We start from the raw sequence: 17,742 nt of genomic DNA on the forward strand, positions 1-17,742 counted from the left end.
GCTCCTCAGCAGAGCGCTGTATCCTGGCCTATCTCTACGACCTGTATACCTCCTGCAGTCACCTCAAAAGTAAATTTGGGGAGCTCTTCAGGTAAGTCTGAGGCAGGTGGGATGCAGTGGGTGCTGACCAGTATAGCACCTTGGCTTAAGCTTTGCTTGTGATCTTGTTTGATGGGATTGTCCCTGAGATCCTCTTAATGGGGAACTGAAGTCTTGGGAGTAGTCCCTGTTTTACAGGCAGTAATGACCCAGTGTATAATCTTGACTCTTAGACTGTCAAATTGTTTTTGGTAAATTGCCTTCAGTAGTCCTCTGCACCTCCACAGGTCTGTTCTTACCCTACTCCTAGAGGATAGAAGTAGAGAGGTCTGTTCCTACCAAACTCTGGTGACTGAGCAGTTCATCCTAAAGGTTGTTCTCTGCTTGTGCTCAGCTCCCTGATAATCCTTGGACTGCTTCTGAACCTGCTCTGCTTGGTTCTGGGTTTGTTCCTGTGCTACTTCGCACTCCTTATCCTTGTTCTGCCCCTGTTGGCTCTTCAGGTTCTGCTCTGCTGATGTTGCCCCCAGGCTCTGTCCTTGGGCTTACTTTACTTTGTGGCCTTCTGCGCTTTGCAGTTCTTCTCTTGGGAACTGTCCCCCCACCAGCTCCCTGTAGAGCTCCTCCCTTAGCAGCCCAGAGGTGCAGTCTACAGATCTCCCTGGCTTTTTGCTTACATGATCCTGTGAAGGGGTAATTCTCCTGACAGCCCTGTTACCCAGTACAGTGCTTCACTTTGTCTTCTCTCGCAGCCCCTGCTCCCTGTTAGTGTTTCCAGTGCAGGTGTGCCATAGGGATGCCTAACCCTCGGTGTTACCCACCACTGAGGGGCTGTGAGAGTGGCTTGAGCCTTGGTGTCAGCTGGCTAAACACCTGGCTGCTGAGAGCCTTTGAAGTCTCTCTCTGGACTGAATTGATAGCAAGAGGGAGTGCTATGGTCACAGGTGCATTGGAGTTCTTTGAAGGAGTCATCACACATACAGAAATGAGAAACCTGATATTAGTCTAACTGAATTCCCAAAAGCTGTTCAGCAAGGCTTTCGAGAAAATGGCCACAGATAAAAGGGAATATCCTCCAGCAGGCAAACAATAGGTTGGAGATGGAGACAAGGAGTGGGAAGGAGTTTGTATTTTGAGGGTGATCCCTCCCTGAGGAGTCCCATAGGACTCTGCTAGTGCTTGTGCTGTTCTACGCATTGGAAGTTGCATGAGTGGTGATATCAAAACTTTTCATATAACTGTTATTCAGCATATAACAATAGAAGTTGGCTGCAAATTGTTGTAGTGAGGCGCAATGATGGTGACCAGGTGATAAACTGGCAGATGAAGTTTAGTGTTGTTAAAATAATGCACATTGGAAGGGAACAAGGACAATCCTAACTCTATGTTAGTGATGGATATATGCTACCGGTTGGATAAAGGATCTTTGAACTGTTACAGATACATAATTGAAAATGTCATCACTGTTTTCAGTAACAGTCAAAAAGCAAATTGAATGTTAGGTTTTGTTTGGAAAGGAATGGAGAACAGACCAGAGAGCATCATTAGGCCACCATTTAAGTCATGGTACAACTATGCCTTGTGGTTTGGGGCAACAGACTCCAAAAAGCTCCAAAAGCTTGGAGCAACATACTCCAAACCTGTTGATGAGAGCATTATCTTTAACTCTGAATATTTGTGAGCCCTTAGTTGCAGCAGGGTGGGGAAGGATGCTGGAGCAGTATTGCCACGTGCCTGCCTTGCTCTTAAACTCTTCTCTAGGCATCAAATGTTCTGACACCAAGAGCTGAGCTAGGTGTTTCCCCAATTTGACTTGGAATAGCCATTCCCATGCTATGTACATTGAGCCCACAGGTAACTTCCAGGTGCTTCCACAACGAAGAACCAGCTTCACTCTTTTGGAAGAATCTTTGTTGGTACACAGTGATCTTGAGTTTCCACGTGTTCTTGCCCAGGGAGGGCTTGTCTTGCACAGGATTGCTTTGCTTATCAGAGTTCAGTGGAAGCATAGTTTTTTGTGTGCCTAATCTCTCTTTCCTGTCCTGTTTAGTGACTTCTGCTCCAAGGTGAAGAACACAATCTACTGCAATGTTGAGCCATCTGACTCCAACATGCTATGGGAACCAGAGTTCATGATTGACACTATTGAAAATCCATCTGCACATAACTTTACATACACCAACTTGGGCAAGAGCCTCAATGAAAACCCAGCCAACCGCTACAGTTTCGTCTGTAATGCACTTATGCATGTGTGTGTGGGACACCACGATCCAGACAGGTGAGAGGCAGAACTTTCATGGTTCTACTGAGATAGTAAAATCTTTAGGTGAGGGTAATAAAGCCAGTAGCCATTCCTTGGCGGTCTTGGGGTGTGAGGAAGAAGCCGTGAAGGCTGGGGTCCCTTAAGAGAATCACTGATCTGATGGCATGCATGAGTAGCAAAGTTGACCCTCTGCTTTTTTCATTTTTTATTTTACAGGGTGAACGACATTGCTATCCTGTGTGCTGAGCTAACTGGCTACTGCAAGTCTCTAAGTGCCGAGTGGCTGGGTGTGCTCAAAGCTTTGTGCTGTTCCTCCAATAATGGGACCTGTGGCTTCAATGATCTCCTCTGCAATGTTGATGCAAGTGCAAACATTCAAAAGGGGAAAAGGAATTGAAGCAGGAGTGGAGGGATCCCTTGGGAGAAGGCAGAAATGAACAAGGGATGGAGGCTTTGTCTTCTGAGGACAGGGGAAAGGCTTTGAAATCCAGGGCTACCTTTTGGTGTTTGTTGCAGCCTGGGCTGATCGTGGACATTGACCTGGGGTTAGGGGCCCTTCTACCTCCCAGCTCCTAGGCAAGCTGAGGAATTGCTGACAGAGAGATTGAGGCAGAGGCTGTTGTGATCACTGGCTGATCTCCTCTCTTCCAGGTCAGTGACTTATCTTTCCATGATTCCTTGGCCACCTTTGTTGCCATTCTCATTGCCCGGCAGTGCTTGCTGCTGGAGGACCTGATTCGCTGTGCTGCTATCCCGTCACTCCTCAATGCTGGTAAGTGCATCACTGCAGAAAGCTGGTCTTAGTCTCAGTTCTGCCCCAAAGGCCTGTGCTTAATGGATACTTTGTGAACCCTGTAGTTGTGAAACATGCCTCCAATACTTCTTTAATGGTGTAGTACTTAAGAATTGAACATTTTGCTTTAGAGAGTTTCTGGCAATTTGATTTGTATCAAAAACTGGTTGTGCTAAGGTTTTTCAGTGTCTTGCTCTCTGGAATTTGTGTGCAAGCTGAAATAAGCACGTAGAGATGTTATCAGCCACACTATCTGACCAGTATACTCAGCTCTGAACTCCAGCAGTAAACCTCCCACTGATGTGGTTCAGCTTAGCGTTTTGGCTAGAGCAGCCAGCTGACTAATTGGGCCTACAGCGCCTGGGTCACTTTGCCTTTACTCTGCCACCAGCCTTCCTAGCTTTGCTCTGGGGATTGCAGCATCCAGACTCTGACAGGGTGAAGTTGGGAAGATGGGGCAAGCAGAATGCAGTGCCTGTCATTGGGGATAATACTGATGGATTTGCTCACTTGCATGTTAATTGCTGCACATGCTCCATATTTGTAAATACAATAAGTTTCTCAACTGGCTGCTCCAGGGCGGTGTACTGAATAGCTTTTGGGTTGAGAGTCAGCTGTCCCGGTGCTTAAGAAATCTCAGATGACTGTTTTCTTTACATAGCCTGCAGTGAACAGGACTCAGAACCAGGAGCACGTCTGACCTGCCGGATTTTACTCCATCTGTTTAAGACTCCGCAGCTGAACCCATGCCAGCAAGATGGCAGTAAGTGAATGAAAGTAGAACCTTTCTTTATTGTGAAAGTACTGAGGCTCTTGCACCCCAAGAAAAGAGATACTGAACCCTATGATTATCGATCATGACCTGCTTGCTTTGAATAAAGCAGGCGAAGCCTGATACACTGCTTTCTGCAGAGGACAAAGAACGATATCCTTCCATTTATGTCACTCCATGGTAGCCAGGCATGTTGGGGAGGAGGCCCTTGGAGGCAGGAACCAGCCAGTAGAGGTGGACTTGCTGTCACTAAGCCATTAGAGTAATGATCACTTCTTTTTTTATGTCTAGAGTGTTGTATAGCCTCTTAACTTGGTGCCGGAAGCTGCTATTTTACAGCACTCCCTTTTTGTCTGATGATGGAAACAGTCCAGGAAGCTCTTCTTGGCTTCTCATCAGTATCCTGATAGCTCAGATCTCTAAACCCAGCCTGTATTCTAGGTTAGGGTACTGTTGGAGCTTGGACTTCATGACACAGGCACTGCTCCCCATTTGGATTTCATGGTTCAGTTGTCACAGCGTGATTGGCACTATGCTTCATGAAACTTAATTAAATTGACCCCATGTTACAGTTGGGAAAAGGACTAGCCTCAGGATTCTCTGAGCTGGATTCTATGGTGCTGGCTGGCACATAATTTGGGCAGCTCTGGAGCCTGCACCTTTCTCTCTTGCTGGGTGTTGCCCTTCCCTATTGTCCTCTTTGCAGACAAACCCACGGTGGGAATCCGAACTCGCAGCTTCCCAGAATCGTATTGTGGATGGAGCGGTCTTTGCAGTGCTGAAGGCCGTCTTTGTTCTGGGTGTGTACCTGTGTTAGCCTGAACCTGTAAGAATGTTTTTTTTGGGGGGTGGGAGAAAAGCACCGTATTGCATGTGTTGGCTGTACAGAAGGCCAGAGGAGATCAGTTTTGGTGGATATGTGGCTTGTCTGAAGCCCTTTGGTTGAGCTATAAGTGTGCTTCGTATCTCTTAGCTACAGAGAGATCACTGATCACACAGAGAGTTTACAAAAGCTCAAGATGTTTTGTGGGTCAGGCTTTGGGTTTAGCGTTGATGATTAACTGATACTTGTGCTTTCCTTGTAGGAGATGCAGAACTGAAAGGCTCTGGCTTTTCTCACCCTGGAGGTGTCGATGATCTCATGGATGATGAGCTGGGCACCAGGAAGGCCGGTGGTCGGGTAGTAACTGTAGAAACAGCTAGCTTGGATATTTATGCCAAGTATGTACTAAGGAGTATATGTCAACAGGTGAGTCTGTCCCATCTCTAGGTGTGTCCTTACCCCTTCGGCAGATATATCCCATATGACTTTCTGCAGATTGGGTTTGGCAGGTACTTCTTTGAAAGATCAGTAAAGAACCTGCAGTGGTTCTGCCACGTGATGGCGCTAAGGATTGCTCACCATTAGCAAAAAATAGAGAGGCAAACAGCTGTCAAGAGCTAGGTGTTGCAATATGCAGGGACTGCACATCCCCTTTGCTTTGGCAACAGCACAGGGCTCATGTCCAAGGAGGGGAGTGCTGGGGGTGGTTTGCAGAGATGTGTGCTGGAGGCAAAGAAGATAAGCATGAGAAAGACGGCTTGCTGAAGTGATAAATGGTGCCTTTCAGAATGCAGCTTAAGTGTTGCTTGCAGCTAGGCTGTTAATGTATCCCTGGGCTTTTCAGTGCCCTGTTTAGTTAATTGAAGGAAGAGCAACAAAAATCTTTTGCTTAGCCTAATCTGACAGCACCGGTATTTCTGTTTCTTTGTGGAAAATTGACGTTTGAGGAACACAAACCTGGCTAATAAGGTACTTAGTTGCAGAGTGGAGTGGCTGTTACCACTACTGTATGAAAATGGGTGTTGAAGGGTGTCCTTGGCCTTGGTTGCAAATTTATTCTGCCAACAGGAAAGATGCAGAGTTACAATTTGAAACCTGTGTTCTGTATTACAATTTGAAACCTGTGTTCTGTATTACTAACGTGTAAACATAACACGAGTGCTGTGTTGTCCTCATGCTTTGTGCTGCTGTTGTTTATTAACTGGCTCGTTATATAGCAATGTTACCAGCCTACCAAAGAAGAATTGGATCCACCTATTTACGAGCATAAATTCAACATACTTGGTGTTACTGAAACCTGACTGTAGCATTGACAGAAGTAGATATTCCTTTGCTGGCCCTGGTCTACATAGGAAGACTAAGTAGGTAGAAAGTGAGTGAGAGAGAGAGAGAGAGAGAGTGTGTACACGTACACAGGAGGGAGTAGCAATGTCAGATATCACTACTCATACCAATTGTTGGCAGCAGTGGTTAGCTGGTGGTGAGAATTCCAATAGATGTCAGTGAGTACCACCAAATTGTGCCACAGCTCCTGCAGGGTTCCTGCAGCTGTAAAGGGCTGGTAAAATGATGTTTAATATTAGCACTTCCAGTGTGAGCGGTGGATGCTGCAGAACTCACACTATCACTTCTGAAATGTCTGTAGAGTGCCTTAAACTATTGGTTGTGATTTCTCAAACTCAGAAAATGTTGCATCTCATATTCAGGTGTATATTTTATAATAGACTTCATCATGAAGGGGTGGGGAAAAGGCGCAGATTATAGAATTAAGTTAAAGGTTTCTTAGATGCAAATGATTATGACGTACTTACTGGTCTGCCCTTTAGCCTGTTTAAAGTAATAAATGTGATTGTGACTGGCCTTTTGAAAAGGTTAATTTCATAGAGCTGTGATAAACCACAGTGGGAACCAAGAGGGAGGCTTGAGTCAAAAGTGCTAACCTGAATCTGGTGACTGGGATGGTGGAGTTGTCCACAGTGCTTGGAAAACATGTTCATAGTGCTCTCCTGTGAAGAGGCAAATGAGGGGCTTTGTTTCAGTAACATGAAGCTTGCGGAGGTGGCTGTTTTGTAAAGAAATGTTACAGGGAGAGAGAGGCTAGAAGTCCCTCAAGGTTGAAGATGGTAGTTGACTTCATACTTATTTGTGAGATTATACCAATAAAGTGGATCAGAGATGAAGTCTGAATTCTTACAGGAAGCTGAGCAAGTGACAAAAAAGGTCTTCCCGAGGATATGCGTATTACGTACACAAGGAAGAGAAGTTTCAAGAGATTATGATGTAGCGACACTGAAGGGGAGAAATGCAATAGGCATTGGAGAAATCACCAGATCACGTATATTGGCAAAGTGGAAACTTCATCTGGGATGAAGCTGAAGATATAGGCTGTGGTTTCACAAGGATTTCAAACCAGAGATTTAGCCTTTCCGATGTTTGTGCTCTACTTAGTGCTTAGAGTGCTGTCTGCTGCTGAGAGGGACTGTTCCCAGCTTTCTAGGCTTAGCACTAGCACCTGTGCTTCATGATCTGGATCCTCATCTCTTCTCCTCTGGCTGTCACTTCTCAGTCGAAGAATTCTCTAATCAGGCTTGCTCTGCAGCTTCAGAAGTGCTTATATAGCAGTTCTCTGTAGATTTTAATTTAATGAATTTGCCTAATTGATTTTCAATATGAAAAAATCCTGCAGTAACAGTAACAAATGTTGCAGGTTAACTGTAAATTGTGTGAAGAAGTACCTACCTCATGTTTGTTTTGGAAACGGCTGCCTTTATTATTATCATACATTTAGGGACTACCAACTGAAATTGAGAGGCTGACAATAATAATTTTGTGTCTACCTTCTCCTCATGATTTGTGACTTTATAAATGGCTTGCACCCAGTCAGTTGTTTCCCCTTCCAGGCTTTGAGAAGTAAAGTCATCCTTTTTACTAAGGATGGCAGTGTGTTTTCCATCACTATTTGAGAATTAAGGGGTGTGCTTTTCCCTAAGACATGTTCTAGTTTAGCCTTAGTGGCAGCCCTGAATTATTTAATTTAGGACAGCTCCAGGGCTTTGTTGTGCAGGAAATAGACCAAATAATTTTAAGTGATCCCTTCTGATCTTTTGAGCCCAAGCAGCAGTGTTGGTGGAGCCTGGGCATTGCAGTGACTGTGTACTGTTAAATCGTACCAATATTTATTAAAAGAAACAGCAGCTACTGTGTTTCACCACTGCTAACTTGTCAAAGTTGATGTTTCCTCGGTTGTGATTGCGGTGCTGTGCCTGACGCCTGCTGAATCAGGATACTACAGTTCATGAAGAGAAGTGATTATCAGGCATAACTGCGTACTAATAAAGTTTTTAGAAGTTTGACGTTCCCTGCATTTCCCTGAGATTGAAAGCAGGGGCGCTGGTTTGGAATCAGACATCAGTTTGACTGTGCTGCCTCTGCCTTCATCTTGTAGGAATGGGTAGGTGAGCGATGTCTGAAGTCCCTCTGTGAAGACAGCAACGACTTGCAGGATCCTGTCCTGAGCAGCACACAGGCCCAGAGGCTGATGCAGCTGATCTGTTATCCACACCGGCTGCTGGACAATGAGGAAGGAGAAAATCCTCAGCGGCAGAGGATTAAACGCATCTTACAGGTGCAGGCTTCTGATAGAATCTAAGAGTGTCCTAGTAATTGCCTAATGTAGTGTTAGAGTGGCGTTGTCCAAAGTGCAGCCCTCTGAGAGGTCTGACACTCGTTATCATTGGAGCTGAGAGCGTGGGTTGACGTAATTTGAACAGAGATAAGGACTCATATGAAGTATGTGTGCGTGTGTTGCAGAATCTGGACCAGTGGACCATGAGGCAGTCCTCGCTGGAGCTGCAGCTCATGATTAAGCAGACGGCAAACAATGTGAGTTTCTGCTCAGAGGGACTATACAGTGATGTGGGTTGCCAGTGTTGAAGTGGCTGTTTGTGAGGTGGTGGGGAGGTGGCCCGGCAGAAGTGGGAATAGGGAGAAAGTAAACAAAGAGGGAGTCAGGCCTGTGAAAGCCAAGCATGAGAAGGGTGTGATGAGTCTGAGACCCAAAGAGCAGCAGCCATGGAGAAGCTGGCAAACTGGGTTTGTAGTGAGTTGTGTTGAAACGTGCAAGCCCCATCAGTGGATGCTCTCGGAGAAGAACTTGGCTGTCTTTTCTTCCCTATCTCCAGGAGATGAACTCCTTGTTAGAAAATATAGCCAAGGCCACCATTGAGGTATTCCAGCAGTCAGCAGAGACCAGCTCTGCTAGCTCTGCTGGCAATGGAGTCAACAATATCAGTAGCTCAGCAAGTGCTACGCCGGCCAGCAACAAATCCAAACCCATCCTCAGGTAGGTGTAGTCCCAGCATGCAGCTGCTTTGTAGACAAGTCTGAATCATAGATTGGATTGCAAACTGGTTTTCTCTCCTGTGTTGTCACAGCTCCCTGGAGAGATCAGGAGTGTGGCTGGTGGCCCCTCTGATTGCCAAGCTTCCAACATCAGTGCAGGGCCATGTGCTGAAAGCTGCTGGAGAAGAACTGGAGAAAGGACAACATCTGGGGTCATCGTCCCGCAAAGAGCGGGATCGCCAGAAGCAGAAGAGGTGAGTCCTGGGGAAAGGGCAGGCAATGCTTGCTGTGCTGATCTCCCAGCCTGGCAGTATAGCTCCATCTCTGTTCTCTCTGCAGCATGTCCCTCCTGAGCCAGCAGCCATTTCTGTCACTGGTGCTAACGTGCTTGAAAGGACAGGATGAGCAGCGGGAAGGCCTTCTCACCTCTCTGTACAGTCAGGTCCAGCAGGTAGGTGTCTTGCTTCTCCCCTTGCTTGCCTCAAGGACTCGCTCCTCCAGCAGGCAGGTTATTGGGCGTGTCCTCGGGGATGTTGTCTGTCTCAATGCTCAATAAGGCAAAGATCTTACCTTGGCTGGAATAGGGTGCTTGAGCTGACCATCTCTGAATCACTGGACAGTGGCCAATACAAGCTGTTCTCTATAAGCTTCAGTGTACAGCTTGTGAGGTCTGTCCTCTCTTCTAAATTTCTTAGATTGTTACGAATTGGCGGGAAGATCAGTACCAAGATGACTGCAAAGCCAAGCAGCTGATGCATGAGGCCCTGAAACTACGGCTGAATTTGGTGAGCAGTTGCAGAAAAAGAGCTTAACCATACGGGATGAAGAGTTGTCTGCCTTTTTTTTTCCTTTTTTTGGAATGTGCACACACTGGAGGGGCTATATATGTCCTGAGGCAAGAAAGTAGGAGAGGCACTTGTGCTGCTTCTAGGTCTTGAGCCATGAGTGGGATAGGGTGCATGGAAAAACTCCCTTGCTCTATTTCGCCAGGATGAAATCCACAGTGTTGGTCTCTGTTTTGGAGATGTGCCTTCCTATTTCAATGCTTTTGCAATCCACAGCGCTACTACTTGCATCTGAGGTTTGTCCTGCTGACTGCAGTCTCCGTCAGCTCTCAGTAGGAGTTGCTGTTACACAGGAGTTGCTCTGGTTTAGGCTCCTTTCTCACTTTTAAATCTTAGTATTTATTCGTGGTGTCCTTGTGACTAAACTACTTTTCTCTGCCAGGTGGGGGGGATGTTTGACACAGTTCAACGCAGTACACAGCAGACAACTGAATGGGCTGTGCTTCTCCTGGACATCATCAGCAGTGGCACCGTGGACATGCAGTCAAACAAGTAAATTTCTGGCTGACTTCTGATCCATACACTTTCCAAGGGAGGCAGTCATTAGCATGGCTCCTTTTCTCATGTGAGCTAGCTGTCTCTCTAGATGATCTGTCAGAAGTACTGTGACAGCCGAAAGAGACTTTGGAGTAATAGCAGACTACAACCTGGGTCCTAGTATCCAAGTTGCACTCTGGCATATCTAGAGCAAACTTTGGCTTTCCAGATACAGAGAGATAAACAGGGGAGAGCTGAGTCTGGACCTGGTTTTTGGAGAAGCTGAATGGATAGACAGGAGGCCAGACTTAATCTGTGGTACTGCACTTGACTCAAGTGTGAACACCCTGTGGTGTATAAGCAAAAGGAGGATTAGTCTAGGAGGTTAGCCTGAAGAGCGCTTGGCATTTCTGACTGTAGGCAGTATTCTCGGCAATCTAATGTTTAGTGTTACTATGATGGCAGAGGCTTTATATCTGCTTCTCAGGTGACTTTGACCTTTCTGCTCTGACCAACAGTGAGCTCTTCACCACTGTGTTGGACATGCTGAGTGTTCTCATCAACGGCACCCTGGCTGCTGATATGTCCAGCATTTCTCAGGGCAGCATGGAGGAGAACAAGCGGGCATACATGAATCTTGTCAAGAAACTCAGGGTGAGGGACACCAGGCCCTGTATGAGGAGCAGTGTGTGTTGTGTTGTGGTTGTCCAACTGTGCAAACTTACCTGTGTCTCATGAATGGTAATTGTCCTGTTGCTGCTGTTCAGATGAAGCAATGAGGGTGGCCCTAATGGCTCTGTAGGGCTGAAGGGTGCAAAGGTGAGAGGTAATGCAGGGATGGAGGTTGACACCAGAAGAGGCACAGGTGGGCTTTGGATGATTTTTCCTGAGTGATTCTTCAAGTCTTCTCTATTCCACTTGTGCAGAAAGAGCTGGGGGACCGGCAATCTGACAGCCTGGAGAAGGTGCGGCAGCTACTGCCACTTCCCAAGCAGACCCGAGATGTCATCACCTGTGAACCTCAGGGATCCCTCATTGACACCAAAGGCAATAAAATAGCTGGATTTGACTCCATCTTCAAGAAGGAGGTAAGTGAAGCTTTTTTGTCTGCATCACAGCTCCTGAGTCCTTGTCCCTGCACCTTGTCCTCTGATGCCTTGAGTCTACACAGCATGGGAGGCGTCTGTATGCAGCGCCCTGTTGCCTGCTGAGCTTGAAGTGGCTGGCTGCACGCAGACTGTCCAAAAAGGGCAAAGCTGGGTGTTAATGCTCGGCAATATGTGCTGCTATGGCCTGAGAAGTTATTTAAACTGTGGTTTTGTACTTATGGCTATATAAAGCATAAAGAGAAACTCATAATCCCTGTCATGTGAGTTACTGGGCAGTGCCAGTGTGCAGAAGACTGGCAGAGATGGGATGAAGGAGACTGACAGTTGTTGATGAAGGCCTGTAGAAATGACTGCTTTGCCACATGGAAGAGCAGGGATTGCTAGTAAGGGCTCAGGCTGTTAACTGAGAAATGTGGAGTAGAGCCTGAAGAAAGCATAGAGTTTCCTGTACCCTCGTAGGAGAAACAACAGGGACTTGGAGGTTCTTATCTCTTTCGCTTTAAAGGGTTTGCAAGTCTCTACAAAGCAGAAGATTTCCCCTTGGGATCTGTTTGAGGGCTTAAAGCACTCAGCCCCCCTCTCCTGGGGATGGTTTGGGACAGTCCGGGTGGATCGCAAGGTGTCTAGATTTGAGGAGCAGCAGAGGCTTCTTCTGTACCACACGCACTTGAAACCCAAGCCCCGCAGTTACTACCTGGAGCCGTTGCCGCTGCCCCCTGAAGAGGAAGAGCCTCCTACACCTGTGGCTTTAGAGCCAGAGAAGAAAGCTGCGGAACCAGCCAAGGCTGATAAAACAAGCTCCAATCCTGCCACCTCTACAGAAGAACGCAAGAAGAAACAGAGCAAAACCAAGAAACGCAACCAATCTGCCAGCAAAACTGAGGTAACTGACTGCCCAACAGGTATGGATCTCCCGTGTCCACCCCTCCTAGTCACAGAGCACGCCCTTGAATCTTCCTGAGGAGCCTGAGAGTGGTGTCAGGGTGCAGATGGGATGTGTTTCCTCTCAGCTGGTAGTGCTGGAGCTGTATCCTGCTCTCTCTAGCCTGGGGCAGAGCAAACATTTTCTTAATCCCTGATGGGAGGGAAGGAGGCTGCCCAGCTCAAATAGCATCCCAGGCTTCCTCCTATGGACTCTGCAACCCTTTCATACTCCTCATCCATTCATGAATTTCCAGTGCACATTGATCTTTCTTACTCCTTCTTTGTCTTTGCAGGATTTTGTGTTGGGCCCTAGCCGAGGGGTTTCATATGGAGTTGGTATGCCTACAGATCTCTTGCATCACCAGTCAGGAAGCACTATGTCAAGGCTGGCATATGGGCAATCACCAGTGGGTCTCTATGCCCAGAATCAGCCTCTTCCAGCAGGTAGATGCACAGGAGAGGTGAGCTTATTGCAGCTCTTTGGGAACCTCTTGTAAGAACCCCTTCTGTGAGATGGTCCCTACACTTTCCCCTTTTCCTGTCATGTATCTAGATACAGTGATGAGTGGTCATTCTGGAGCTACAAGGCTCAGCAATAGCATGTGACTAGTCAGCCTGTTTCTCTTCCTCTTGCAGGTGGCCCTCGCCTGGATACATCCTACAGACCTGTACGCATGCCACTGGGGAAACTTGTTCAGAGTCGTCCTCCCTATAGTGGTGTGCTGCCTCCAGGGATGGGGAGCATGATGGGCATTGACCCCTCCTACAAGCCAGCAGTGTACAGACAGCAGCCTCCAGTGTCCCAAGGACAGATACTGAGGCAGCAGCTTCAAGCAAAGTTGGTAAGTCAGAGCTGTGCTCTTGCGGTTGCTGGACCCCAAAGTACAGCAAGCCCAAGCTGTTTGCTGGGGCTATCCCTTCTAGCCAGAACTCTCCAACCCTGTCTCTTTCTGCCCTGGAAAGATGTTGTCTCTTGTGTCTATTCCTCTGGTGCAGCACTGTGTTTGCCACCTGCTTTGTGGGCCCACATCACTGACAATTGGTGGAGGCTGTCAGTGAGGTGCGCTGGGGCATCTGTGGCTGTTGGATAGTGAGAGGGGCACATCCTGGCTGTGGCGTGGTAGGGATGTTAGTGGCCTATTTGTCCCAAGTTGGTGTGAGGCAGAAGTCATTAGCACCTGCATGCTGTGCAGCAGCCTCGTAGGTTTAGCAGTGAAACTACTTGTCTGGTTTGGTGGAAGCTGCCCAGAAGAGAGCAGCAATGTCCTGCCCTTTGGAGATGTTGAAAAAAGTGTTTCTCTGTTGCCTTCCAGCAGGGCCAAGGCATAATAGGACAGCAGCCCGTGCGCCCAATGGCTCCAACTCCATCCTATGGAGCACTGCAGCCCTCCCAGGTGAGTGGCAGTGACTGCAGGTAAGGCTGGAATCGGGCTCCAGCAAAGCAGCATCTTTGTTTCTGCTACTAAATCTTGAAATCTCTTGGCTCTTCTCACTCCTCATTTACTGGGTAGCATGAATCTGAATCCCAGAGATGAGCAGCCTTGTGACAGTATTTACAGGAGGCTGATGTTGTGCGTTCCAAATTCCTTTTTGTACTTTATCCCATGACTGATAAAGGCTTTTTTTTTTTATTTATTTCAGGGTTACACACCTTACGTCTCCCACATAGGCCTTCAGCAGCACCCCTCCCAGTCAGGCACGATGGTACCTCCTACCTATTCTGGCCAGCCCTATCAGAATTCCCACCCCAGCTCTAATCCTGCCCTGGTGGATCCTGTTAGACAGATGCAGCAGAGGCCAAGCGGCTACGTACACCAGCAAGCCCCTGGCTATGGGCACACCTTGGGCAACACACAGAGGTACCTCCCACCCTACTGGGTGTTAATAAGCTGTATTTTATCAAGGGCTTCCCCACTCTGCTTACACAACCCTAACAGCAATCTGTGAAAAGCCTGTTGTCCGTGCTGTGTTATACAGCATCTGAGTCCTTTGCACCCTCAGGGGAACATCTTCATCCAGCTTTCAGTCCTGGGAAGAAAAGAGAGACAGGATGAAATTCAGAGATGCTAGTTGCAGGCAGGAGACAGTATTACCAGCCAGCAAAAGATGGAATTGGGAAGTATGAGAAAAATGACCTGGGAAAGTCATAGTCTTGGTTTTAAATCTAACCAGCCCATCAAAGGGCTAGATCTGGGACTTCCACTGCTCCTGAGCAGGCATAAATCCAGCAGGGAAACCATGCAGAACAGCGATCCGAGGGCTGTGACTTAGGGCTTCTAGAAAAACACTTTGGATGAAACCCTTGAGAGGCCCTGGTGTCCCTCACCTTTCTGCAGAGAGGCAGCATGGATTGCGAGGGGCTGTTTGGGCTGTACCTTGTTGATGGCAGAAATTGGGTTTGGATTAAAGAAGCTGGCTGCCCATGAATCTTTTACTTCGTGAGCTTGTCCTTTTCTCTTGCAGGTTTCCTCACCAGTCAATACAGCAGGCCCCCATGATGAGTGGGATGAACCATTTGGGTCCACAAGGAGTCCCCTCAGGAATTCGACCCAGCCAGATACTGCCTGACCAGCAGCAGCAGCAGTACCTGAGGCAGCAGCAGCAACAGCAGCAGCAGATGCTGAGGGTGAGTGGTTGCTGACAGGAGGAAGGCTGCTGGAGCTGGAGGAGGCTTGCCCAGCACTGCTTACCTCTGTGTCAGCAACACTCTGCTCTGCCCCTCTGTGCCAGGAAGGATGTCAACTCTGTTGGGGGCTGTCTGTAACAATTTGCTAGGCGGCTCTTCCTTCCGTAGAGCTGGCCACTCCTGATGGAGACACCTGCTGCGCTGTCTTTTGCCAGTCACCCAGCATGAGCTAAAGGGAAGTTAGGAGCAGTAAAGGTCTGTTTAGTCCTCTGCGGCCTGCATCCCACCTATTCCTGCTCCAGCTGAGCCCATAAGAAAGCTAGCTGTCTTTAGAAGTGTTGCAGGAGCTAGAAATAAAATGAAAATCCTCCTGCCCACACAAGAGCAGGTAGAGTTGTTCCTTACAAGATCATTTTTAGGGACATATCTGCACTTTCGCAAGATCAAAATAAGTGTCAGTTGCAGTTTCCAATGGCAGGAAATCTGGTGTGAATCAGTCCATGTACTCCACAGCTAACAGCAAATGGTGAAAAACTGATCCAAAGTAAGCTGTTAGACCCAGCTCTCTAGGTTCGAAGAAGTTCACACGCGTGTGTCAACAGACATGAGTATTCCATGGATTTGCATTATGGTCTTATGAATATTAAATACTTATATGATATACAGATATGAATACATTTCTTGGAGTTACAGAAATATATTGAATTGACAGAGAAACACAGAAATATTTTGGGTTAATTGGTGAATTGCATACCTTATGACAAGGCCTGGCAAACCTGTAGAATATGGAGAGACTTTACATGGCACAGAGTGCTGAGGCATTGTGTTCCGAGAGGGGCCTGAGCGAGACAGTGATTCCTGCAGAGCACTGCAGTCAACAGTATTTGAGAATTGCTGCCTTGCACTGGACAAGAGACTGCCTGTAGCATGGTCAGCAGCTTTTAGTCCTCTTGATGAGTAGCACCCCCTGACTATTCACTTGGTTTCTTTTAGCATTCTCCATCACGCATATTTAGAAAAAGAACATGCCTCAGACAAAATGCTAGCACTTCTCCTAGCTCAGTAACTTCATGTATACCTTCAGCTTTTAGCTGACATTGCTTTGTTGCTTAAAAAAAAAACAAAAAATGGAGTGCCCAAAATCTTCCCTGTTACTGAGGCATACCAGATGCAGAACAGACTCCTGGTGCTTGATTTGACTGTCATGATGCAGTGGCTTGTAGAAAGGACGGATGGCCTTTTGGTTTGTCTTGCATGGATTGGTAGTCAGCTGTTGAAAGAAGGTAGGACATGAAATCGGGAGGGGTATCCTGGCTCATTAGTCAGTCATCTGCTTTCTTGTGTACCCAGGTCATAGCATCCATTTCAAGAACCGAAGTGGCCAAACTGGTTTAAGATGGAAGTTAGGAGGCTGTTTTAGAAACTCACTGCCTTTGGGCTGAATCCTTGATCCAAGCCTCAGTGTGTTTGTGACTGGTTCTTGTATCCAATTATTATTGTACACTGTGTCCTGTTGTTTCCTGGCTCTTCTTTCTCTCTGATATTTAGCCAGTGTATTCCTAGGGTGCAGTTGCAGCTTCCATAGGTCAGGTTTTTCTAACCTCCTCTTACAAGATACTGTCCCTTCTCCTGATTGTGTTTTTGTCTATTTTCTGAGTCTCAAGGTTTGAACCTTACCCTTTTGAGCCAGTGATCAGAACTGTACCTAGCATCACCATGTTTTTTTATGATAGCATTAGTAGTTTTCTATTTCTGCTAGAAATTCTTCTGTTGATCTAGAGAGTTCAAAACTACATTGGCAGATGGGAGAAATGCCTGAAAATTAAGAGAAATGAAAAATCCTTGAGGTTTGTGCGTATATTCTGACTCCAAGTTCAACACGCTGAATATTCTTCTCACTGTAACTAGTTCTGTCAACATCTAGGTTGGAGCACTGCATCCAGTTTTATCTGCATCCTTTTATTGAAGTGCAACACCAGCTGGCATAAGTGGCAGAGAAGGGCAGCAAGATAGATCGAAGAGTTGGGGAATGAGACTGAGAAGGAAAGGCTGAAATATCTGGACATTGAGTTAGAGAGGCAGAGACAAGAGGAGAGATAAGTCTCCAAATTTTTTGTCTTCAAAAAAAGCCAAAAACCCCTTATCTGTTCTTGTCCCTTGGCTGTAGGACAAGAAATAGCCTAAAATCATAACATATGAGATTCAGGGTAGAGATTAGGGAAAACTCATGTAGTAGGAGTAACTGTGACCTGGAGTGGATTGCATAGGGAGGTTGTAGGAGCTCTGTTGCTACCTCTGGAAAAATTTTGAGAACAGGTCAGGCGAATACTCAGTGAAGTCAGTATTGCTGATCTTAACCAGGAAGCAAGAGATGAACCAGCCAACTTCTTGAGGTAGCTCTTAGTTGTTTTCTATTCTTGTATCTTGTTTGCTCCTAGTCATTCCCCAGTTGACCAGTAGACTCATAGTTCGCTTCCTGCCATCTGTTGATACCTCATCTTGCAGAACAACTTTGTTACTGTCCCTGTATTTCTTGCCATTTCTCACCCTGGGATAGGGTCCTGGTGAAATTTGGGTAATTTAGGTACCTGTAAGGAAAATGCTGTAAGAGGGTATGTTACTGCATGGAACGTCCTTCCTCCTTCAGCCCTTCGTGTTGCTGTGTGCATTGCCCAGACAGTTCCCTGATGGTCCTTTCTCTTTTGTCTTCGCAGCAGCAACAACAGCAGC

At 46.9% G+C, this 17,742-nt stretch overlaps 1 protein-coding gene across 1 annotated transcript in view; it reads left to right on the top strand.

Annotated features, from left to right (window-relative positions):
- Positions 1-17,742, top strand: part of MED12 (mediator complex subunit 12) — a gene marked incomplete at its 3' end in the record, with an annotated part of 34,161 nt that overhangs the window by 16,019 nt on the left and 400 nt on the right. The window contains 24 exon segments of the mRNA XM_009585587.1: positions 1-91; positions 2,090-2,317; positions 2,519-2,663; positions 2,954-3,074; positions 3,757-3,858; positions 4,574-4,595; positions 4,597-4,667; positions 4,953-5,116; positions 8,136-8,315; positions 8,501-8,572; positions 8,872-9,032; positions 9,124-9,285; positions 9,371-9,482; positions 9,727-9,816; positions 10,259-10,368; positions 10,872-11,007; positions 11,280-11,441; positions 11,968-12,345; positions 12,680-12,830; positions 13,023-13,228; positions 13,700-13,780; positions 14,028-14,245; positions 14,850-15,012; positions 17,727-17,740. The exon segment at positions 1-91 is cut by the window's left edge and continues 31 nt beyond it. Of these exon segments, the coding sequence (XP_009583882.1) occupies positions 1-91; positions 2,090-2,317; positions 2,519-2,663; positions 2,954-3,074; positions 3,757-3,858; positions 4,574-4,595; positions 4,597-4,667; positions 4,953-5,116; positions 8,136-8,315; positions 8,501-8,572; positions 8,872-9,032; positions 9,124-9,285; positions 9,371-9,482; positions 9,727-9,816; positions 10,259-10,368; positions 10,872-11,007; positions 11,280-11,441; positions 11,968-12,345; positions 12,680-12,830; positions 13,023-13,228; positions 13,700-13,780; positions 14,028-14,245; positions 14,850-15,012; positions 17,727-17,740 (3,340 nt within the window).

This window comes from Fulmarus glacialis, unplaced genomic scaffold (genome assembly GCF_000690835.1).
Source record: "Fulmarus glacialis isolate BGI_N327 unplaced genomic scaffold, ASM69083v1 scaffold19969, whole genome shotgun sequence".
Classification (NCBI taxonomy): Eukaryota; Metazoa; Chordata; class Aves; order Procellariiformes; family Procellariidae; genus Fulmarus; species Fulmarus glacialis.